We start from the raw sequence: 9,300 nt of genomic DNA, 5'->3' as shown, positions 1-9,300 counted from the left end.
TGTCTAGGTTTGGCTCGATTCTACCTCTAGCCAATTTCATGGTGGGATCAACTAATTTCATTATCATCCTGAACTGTGGAATCAGCCAGTTTCACTGTTGCAGCACTCAACAGGCTTAGTGGATTTCACCAGTGTGTTCCCTCTATTGTATGAGAAATTTTACATCATCATCTCATTGATTTATGTTGTGCTGTTACAACGTAATCAGTGGTGAGCTGGAGCCGGTTCGCACCGGTTCACTAGAACCGGTTGTTAAATTTAGAAGCCCTTTTAGAACCAGTTGTTCTGCAAGGGAGAACCAAATCTTAAAGGGCTTCTAAATTTAACCAGCCAAAAATGGTGCCTTAGGCGCCAACTCCATGGGTGCTCTATGGTGTGGCAGCTCCCCGCCCCATCCCCATCCCCAGCTCACCTCCGCTCCGCCTCCTCCCCTTCTCTGCTTCTCTGCCCCACCCCCGGCATCCTGCAAATCAGCTGTTTGCGCGGGAAGATGGGGCAGACTGAGAACCAGGCTGCAGCTTCGCACTCAGGCCCAGGGAGGTGGAGGTGAACTGGGACACGGAGGGTGGCGCGAGGAGGGCCACCCGTGCCGCAGCCGGTAACCCAGGGGGCGCAAAGGGGAACCGCTCCCTGCCCCAGCTCACCTCCGCCACCCTCAGCCTGAGCGGGAAACCGCCACCTGCTTCTCAGCCCTCCCAGGCTTCCCACTGAACAGCTGATTCGTGGGAAGCCGGGTGGGGGGGAGGACGTGGAGAAGCAGAGCGGGGCAGTGCATTCAGGGGCAGAGGCGGAGTGGAGGTGAGGTGAGCTGGGGCCAGGCGCAGGGCAGGGAGCTGGCGGTGGGTGCTCTGCACCCACCAAATTTTCCCCATGGGTGCTCCAGCCCCAGAGCACCCATGGAATCGGCGCCTAAGGCGCCACTTTTGATGTGATCAGTGGGGGGAGCAGCTGATCCCCCTGCTCCCCCCCAGTTATGCTCCCCTACCCCATGAGCCAGATGGACCTGCCGGATGCTTCCTGGGAGCTGCCGCAGGTGAGCACCACCAGGACTCCCCACCTTGTCCCCCGGCAGGTGCCTCTGGCTCTTAGGGGTAGGTCGGGCACCCATTACGATGGCCCACGAGACCCTCCTGCCCGGTTCTGGGGGCAGTCAGGGGACAGGGGAGAGGGGTGGATGGGGCAGGGGTCCTGGGGGGGGCATCAAGAAATGTGTGGGGGGGGATTGGATGGGGCAGGAGTCCTGGGGTGTCGGGGTGGGCAACGACCCCCTCATGGGGTGAGGAGGGAACCCGTTGTTAAGATTTTGGCAGCTCATCACTGGACATAATGATCCCAGAACAACTATGTTTGGGAATGCAAACCCCCAAAAGGTGGCAAACCCAACCGCACAGGTCATGACAGCACAAGCTTCCCTTCTCATTACAATGTGTCTCCCCTGGGTTAAGGAAAATAATCCAGCATCTCTCCCCGCATCAGGTACAGTAATGCTGCCAGCATTCCCCCACTGGTTTCAAGTTCCTTTTTTCTGAGAGAACTCAAAAGGTGATACTGGCCAACTGCTGTTCTGCCCTGAGGGCTCTCTCATGCAAGGCTCTGAAGCTTTCTGTCCTCTTATTACATGTGTGTATGAGGCAGTTAGGAGGGTTGGGAAAGAGTTATGGCCTGCAGTGTCTTTAGAAGGACTTTTCTGATGCTGCTGAGGGATGGAGATAAAGTTGATTGCAGCAGTTCACAGAGGAATACCAGCACCTGTCACAATGGGAGATCAGACAAAGGGCAGGGTTATAACTAATTATAACTTGTTTTGGTCTTATCAACACAGGCAAGATCAAAATGTGTTATAACATGGTCAGGGCAATACCACGTGTTTAGCAGTGATTAAAAGTGGTAATATCTACCATGTAAATGGGCCCTAAACCAGGAACACCCAAAGTGCAGCCAGAGGGCCAAATATAATCATTTCAAGATTCTTAAAGGGATCATATTTAGCTCTCAGTTTGAACATTTGTCATCCTCTCTCTGTAACTGCCGGTTTTTACTGCTTGAATTGAACCAACAAGAAATTTCTGTTCAACATGGAAAATGCATGCATCAGCAAGTATTCTAGTCCTGGGTATCTATTTTTACTAACAGTAAATGTAGCTGATACTGTTCTTGAGTTCCTTAGAAGCCGTCACTACATCACTTTTTGGTGCTTTGTTGGACATCCCTCCACTAAGGGCCAAATGCTGGTCCTATTGAGGCTGCTGGGACTTTTACCAGTGACTTCAACAGGACCAGCACTTGACTCTAAATGGTCAAGCTGTAGCCTGAAGGGTCCTTCCTGGTGGCCAGCACACTGAAATATTTTGAGAAAGAAACAGTGGGGGACAGGTGGTGGGAGGGAAGCTGGGTTTTTCACAAAGTGGTCTGCAAAATGAAGCAGTTTGAGATCTCCTATATCATTCACAGACAAAAAACTATGTTAAAATAGAATCAAGGTTGAGAATGTATCTATTAGGGTATGTCTACACTACGAAATTAGGTCGAATTTATAGAAGTCGGTTTTTTTGAAATTGGTTTTATATATTCGAGTGTGTGTGTCCCCACAGAAAATGCTCTAAGTGCATTAAGTGCATTAACTCGGCGGAGCGCTTCCACAGTACCGAGGCAAGCGTCGACTTCCGGAGCGTTGCACTGTGGGTAGCTATCCCACAGTTCCCGCAGTCTCCGCTGCCCATTGGAATTCTGGGTTGATATCCCAATGCCTGATGGGGCTAAAACATTGTCGCGGGTGGTTCTGGGTACATATCGTCAGGACCCCGTTCCCACCCTCCCTCCCCCCGTGAAAGCAAGGGCAGACAATCATTTCGCGCCTTTTTTCCTGAGTTACCTGTGCAGACGCCATACCACGGCAAGCATGGAGCCCGCTCAGGTAACCGTCACCCTATGTCTCCTGGGTGCTGGCAGACGCGGTACGGCTTTGCTGCACAGTAGCAGCAACCCATTGCCTTCTGGCAGCAGACGGTGCAATACGACTGGTAGTCGTCCTCGTCGTGTCCGAGGTGCTCCTGGCCACGTCGGCTGGGAGCGCCTGGGCAGACATGGGCGCAGGGACTAAATTTGGAGTGACTTGACCAGGTCATTCTCTTTAGTCCTGCAGTCCTATTGAACCGTCTTATGGTGAGCGGGCAGGCGATATGGACTGCTAGCAGTCGTACTGTACCATCTTCTGCCAGGCAGGCAAGAGATGAGGATTGCTAGCAGTCGTATTGTACCATCTTATGCCAGGCAGGCAAGAGATGAAGATGGCTAGCAGTCGTACTGTACCATCTTCTGCCAAGCAGCCATGAGATGTGGATGGCATGCAGTCCTTCTGCACCGTCTGCTGCCAGCCAAAGATGTAAAGGATAGATGGAGTGGGTCAGAACAAGAAATAGACCAGATTTGTTTTGGACTCATTTTCCTCCTCCCCTGTCTAGATCACACTGCAGTCAGTCACAGAGAAGGCGCAGCGAGGTTAATCTAGCCATGTATCAATCAGAGGCCAGGCTAACCTCCTTGTTCCAATAACAACGATAACTTTGGTGCACCATTTCTTATTGGAACCCTCCGTGCAGTCCTGCCTGAAATACTCCTTGATGTACAGGCACACCCTTTGTTGATTTTAGCTCCCTGAAGCCAACCCTGTAAGCCGTGTCGTCAGTCGCCCCTCCCTCCGTCAGAGCAACGGCAGACAATCGTTCCGCGCCTTCTTTCTGTGCGGACGCCATACCAAGGCAAGCATGGAGGCCGCTGAGCTCATTTTGGCAATTAGGAGCACATCAACCACCACACGCATTATCCAGCAGTATATGCAGCACCAGAACATGGCAACGCGATACCGGGCGAGGAGGCGACGTCAGCGCGGTCCCGTGAGTGATCAGGACATGGACACAGATTTCTCTGAAAGCATGGGCCCTGCCAATGCATGCATCATGGTGCTAATGGGGCAGGTTCATGCTGTGGAACGCCGATTCTGGGCTCGGGAAACAAGCACAGACTGGTGGGACCGCATAGTGTTACAGGTCTGGGACGATTCCCAGTGGCTGCGAAACTTTCGCATGCGTAAGGGCACTTTCATGGAACTTTGTGACTTGCTTTCCCCTGCCCTGAAGCGCATGAATACCAGGATGAGAGCAGCCCTCACAGTTGAGAAGCGAGTGGCAATAGCCCTGTGGAAGCTTGCAACGCCAGACAGCTACCGGTCAGTTGGGAATCAATTTGGAGTGGGCAAATCTACTGTGGGGGCTGCTGTGATGCAAGTAGCTCACGCAATCAAAGATCTGCTGATATCAAGGGTAGTGACCCTGGGAAATGTGCAGGTCATAGTGGATGGCTTTGCTGCAATGGGATTCCCTAACTGTGGTGGGGCTATAGACGGAACCCATATCCCTATCTTGGCACCAGAGCACCAAGCCGGCGAGTACATAAACCGCAAGGGGTACTTTTCGATAGTGCTGCAAGCTCTGGTGGATCACAAGGGACGTTTCACCAACATCAACGTGGGATGGCCGGGAAAGGTGCATGATGCTCGCATCTTCAGGAACTCTGGTCTGTTTCAAAAGCTGCAGGAAGGGACTTTCTTCCCAGACCAGAAAATAACTGTTGGGGATGTTGAAATGCCTATATGTATCCTTGGGGACCCAGCCTACCCCTTAATGCCATGGCTCATGAAGCCGTACACAGGCAGCCTGGACAGTGGTCAGGAGCTGTTCAACTACAGGCTGAGCAAGTGCAGAATGGTGGTAGAATGTGCATTTGGACGTTTAAAGGCGCGCTGGCGCAGTTTACTGACTCGCTTAGACCTCAGCGAAACCAATATTCCCACTGTTATTACTGCTTGCTGTGTGCTCCACAATATCTGTGAGAGTAAGGGGGAGACGTTTATGGCGGGGTGGGAGGCTGAGGCAAATCGCCTAGCTGCTGGTTACGCGCAGCCAGACACCAGGGCGGTTAGAAGAGCATAGGAGGGCGCGGTACGCATCAGAGAAGCTTTGAAAAGCAGTTTCATGACTGGCCAGGCTACAGTGTGAAAGTTCTGTTTGTTTCTCCTTGATGAAACCCCCTGCCCCTTGGTTCACTCTACTTCCCTGTAAGCTAACCACCCTCCCCTCCTCCCTTTAATCACCGCTTGCAGAGGCAATAAAGTCATTGCTGCTTCACAGTCATGCATTCGTTATTCATTCATCACACAAATAGGGAGATGACTACCAAGGTATCCCAGGAGGGGTGGTGGAGGAGGGAAGGAAAATGCCACACAGCACTTTAAGCACAGCACTTTAAAAGTTTACAACTTTAAAATTTATTGAATGACAGCCTTCTTTTTTTTGGGCAATCCTCTGTGGTGGAGTGGCTGGTTGGCCGGAGGCCCCCCCACCGCGTTCTTGGGCGTCTGGGTGTGGAGGCTATGGAACTTGGGGAGGAGGGCGGTTGGTTACAGAGGGGCAGCAGTGGCAGTCTGTGCTCCAGCTGCCTTTGCTGCAGCTCAACCATACACTGGAGCATTCTGGTTTGGTCCTGCAGCAGCCTCAGCATTGAATCCTGCCTCCTCTCATCACGCTGCCGCCACATTTGAGCTTCAGCCCTGTCTTCAGCCCGCCACTTACTCTCTTCAGCCCGCCACTTACTCTCTTCAGCCCGCCACCTCTCCTCCCGGTCATTTTGTGCTTTCATGCACTCTGACATTATTTGCCTCCACGCATTCGTCTGTGCTCTGTCAGTGTGGGAGGACAGCATGAGCTCGGAGAACATTTCATCGCGAGTGCGTTTTTTTTTCTTTCTAAGCTTCACTAGCCTCTGGGAAGGAGAAGATCCTGTGATCATTGAAACACATGCAGCTGGTGGAGAAAAAAAAAGGGACAGCGGTATTTAAAAAGACACATTTTATAAAACAGTCGCTACACTCTTTCAGGGTAAACCTTGCTGTTAACATTACATACATAGCACATGTGCTTTCGTTACAAGGTCGCATTTTGCCTCCTCCCACCGCGTGACTACCCCCTCAACCTTCCCCCCTCCCTGTGGCTAACAGCGGCGAACATTTCTGTTCAGCCACAGGCAAACAGCCCAGCAGGAATGGGCTATACTGAGTGTCCCTGAAGAAAAGCACTCTATTTCAACCAGGTGACCATGAATTATATCTCACTCTCCTGAGGATAACACAGAGAGATAAAGAACGGATTTTGGTTGAATGCCAGCAAACATACACTGCAATGCTTTGTTCTACAGTGATTCCTGAGTATGTGTTACTGGCCTGGAGTGATAAAGTGTCCTACCATGAAGGACGAAATAAGGCTGCCCTCCCCAGAAACCTTTTGCAAAGGCTTTAGGACTACATCTAGGAGAACCGCAAATGCCAGGGCAAAGTAATCCTTTCACATGCTTGCTTTTAAACCATGTATAGCATCTTAAAAGGTACACTCACCAGAGGTCCCTTCTCCGCCTGCTGGGTCCAGGAGGCAGCCTTGGGTGGGTTCGGGGGGTACTGGCTCCAGGTCTAGGGTGAGAAACAGTTCCTGGCTGTCGGGAAAACCGGTTTCTCCGCTTGCTTGCTGTGAGCTATCTACAACCTCCTCCTCATCATCATCTTCTTCGTCCCCAAAACCTGCTTCCGTATTGCCTCCATCTCCATTGAAGGAGTCAAACAACACGGCTGGGGTAGTGGTGGCTGAACCCTCTAAAATGGCATGCAGCTCATCATAGAAGCGGCATGTTTGGGGCTCTGACCCAGAGCGGCTGTTCGCCTCTCTGGTTTTCTGGTAGGCTTGCCTCAGCTCCTTCAGTTTCACGCGGCACTGCTTCGGGTCCCTGTTATGGCCTCTGTCCTTCATGCCCTGGGAGATTTTCACAAAGGTTTTGGCATTTCGAAAACTGGAACGGAGTTCTGATAGCACGGATTCCTCTCCCCAAACAGCGATCAGATCCCGTACCTCCTGTTCGGTCCATGCTGGAGCTCTTTTGCGATTCTGGGACTCCATCATGGTCACCTGTGCTGATGAGCTCTGCATGGTCACCTGCAGCTTGCCACGCTGGCCAAACAGGAAATGAGATTCAAAAGTTTGCGGTTCTTTTCCTGTCTACCTGGCCAGTGCATCTGAGTTGAGAGTGCCGTCCAGAGCGGTCAGAATGGAGCACTCTGGGATAGCTCCCGGAGGCCAATACCATCGAATTGTGTCCACAGTACCCCAAATTCGAGCTGGGAACGTCGATTTAAGTGCTAATCCACTTGTCAGGGGTGGAGTAAGGAAATCAATTTTAAGAGCCCTTTAAGTCGAAATAAAGGGCTTCACTGTGTGGACGGGTGCAGGTTTAAATCGATTTAACGTTGCTAAATTCGACCTAAAGTCCTAGTGTAGACCAGGGCTTAGTTAAGGGTAAATAACATTGCAGAGATGCGGTAATTATCCCAAAACCAAGCATTATAAATCTTAGCATTATTCACAATTAAGGTTAGACTTAAAAGAAACCCAAACGTACTAAGATAAGAAATGCACAGTTAAGACACCCAAACAACCTTAGCTCTGCCCTGTAGTGATATGACGCAGTAACCACAATTATGATTAATGCTCTTTGGTGGTTGTAGTTCCCTTTGCGCTATCACTAGAGGGCACAGTAGTTATTATTTCAAGCACTGACACCCAAGCTAGTTTGCAGCCATAGAAACTGAGCCTTAATCTACCAATGAGAACTTTTGATAGACATGTCCAGTCTAACTCGACTGAGTCATTACAACCAATAGACTTGTTGAATGTCAACTGCCTGTAGAGGAGGGGAGGTTGAACTATATAGGCTATCACAGTGACTTCAATTAAAAATTACCCGAGTTATTGTCTCCAGCTTGTCTGTAGCCAATACAATTATAGTAATTAGATACAATTGCTAATCCCTTAGGATGGGATCTCTAGAATGGGGCTGCAGTGGGCAGGCTCAGAGGCTGAAACATCTGTATCTAGGGATTTTTACTGCAAAAACAGAGGCGCTGAGCAAATTTAAGTACCTACAGGGTTAGAGAGTAATGAATGGGAGTTCTGTGGATTGTAGTGGTGCCTAAAAGCAGGACTTGGGCATTTAAATACATTTGTGGATCCCACCCTTAGCCTATTTATATCCTAATTTCCTCAAATATAGCCCATGCACAAGATCTGTTACGTTTAACCATATGCAACCTTTGAAGTCTGTTATTCCATTTTTAAGATCGTTCAAGACAAAGGGCCTTTTTTAAAAGGTATTTAGGTGCCTAAAGATGCAGATAGGCACCTAGTGGGATTTTCAAAGGTACCTAGGTGTCTAACACCCATTGATTTTTGGGAGTTCGATCTCTGGGTGCTTTTGAAAAAATCCCACTAAATGCCTATCTGCATTTTTAGGCACCTAAATACCTTTAAAATTCTGACCCAAAGAAAATACTGATGAGATGTTAGATTTCTTAAAGGACCAAGTTTCTAATGAATTATAACTCAAACGAGTTCACAGACTCATATGTACATTCTCAGCAAATTCATTCTTAAAGAGTGCCGTGAGCCTGGGGAGGAGAGGCTCTTTGTTTTTACACACACAACAAAGAATGTGAATCCCTTACTTTACTCAGCTTTAACTATGGAGTTGTAACCCGGGCCTCCTTAGTTAGAACGGGACACCAGCTATTGGCAAGATGAATAAACCAATTTCGACGCGTCAGGTTAGGATTCAGGCCTGCGTTGCTGGCATCGTATACTTTGTCAAGAAATCTTAAACCAACTTTGGGGGATGAGGAAATGGCCACGAGGTTATTTGCACCCCCGCGGGTGTATCTGGCTCCAATTCCTACCAAGGTACCATTCTCAGCATGAACCACTGGGTTTTCATTCTGCCAAGCAACTGTCTTTTACAGGGCTACGATTCTGGAGCCTTTCAGCGCTCTGCTGGGGATGTTCCCTCTTGGAACCACCCGCTGCCAAGCGGCCCCCGCTGCGTGCTCGGCGCTCTGACTCAATGGTGCTGCAGGGTCCAGGCCGGTCACGCCTCGGGCAGTTCGGTGGCCGTCCTCAGGTGAAATGCCAACGCCTCGCCCTGGCACCTGGCCGGCTCAGCGGCCCTGGCGGCAGTGACTTCCCTCCACGGGGTGTTTACTCGCATACGGATACTCTAGGACCCCCACAAGGGCTTTATTCCCGACAGGCACCCCCCTCCCCGTAAGGCCTTTGCTCCACATCTAGGCACCCCCATTCCCATAGGCGCTTCACCCCCCGCCCCCCCACAGGGGCACCCCTGTTCCCCCGCAGGGGTTTTACCCCCCATTTC

The 9,300-nt window shown here is 50.5% G+C and overlaps 1 protein-coding gene across 1 annotated transcript; it reads right to left on the bottom strand.

Annotated features, from left to right (window-relative positions):
• Positions 1–4,868: 4,868 nt before the first annotated feature.
• Positions 4,869–8,264, bottom strand: LOC140896964 (uncharacterized). The gene is made up of 2 exons (XM_073309182.1): positions 6,446–8,264; positions 4,869–5,858 (listed from the first exon to the last, which is right to left on the bottom strand). The coding sequence occupies exons 1-2, from the start codon at positions 7,026–7,028 to the stop codon at positions 5,317–5,319; spliced, it is 1,125 nt and encodes a 374-aa protein (XP_073165283.1). The 5' UTR covers positions 7,029–8,264; the 3' UTR covers positions 4,869–5,316.
• Positions 8,265–9,300: the final 1,036 nt, after the last annotated feature.

The sequence above is a fragment of the Lepidochelys kempii genome, chromosome 13, assembly GCF_965140265.1.
Source record: "Lepidochelys kempii isolate rLepKem1 chromosome 13, rLepKem1.hap2, whole genome shotgun sequence".
Classification (NCBI taxonomy): domain Eukaryota; kingdom Metazoa; phylum Chordata; order Testudines; family Cheloniidae; genus Lepidochelys; species Lepidochelys kempii.
This window is presented reverse-complemented; position numbering and strand designations above follow the sequence as displayed.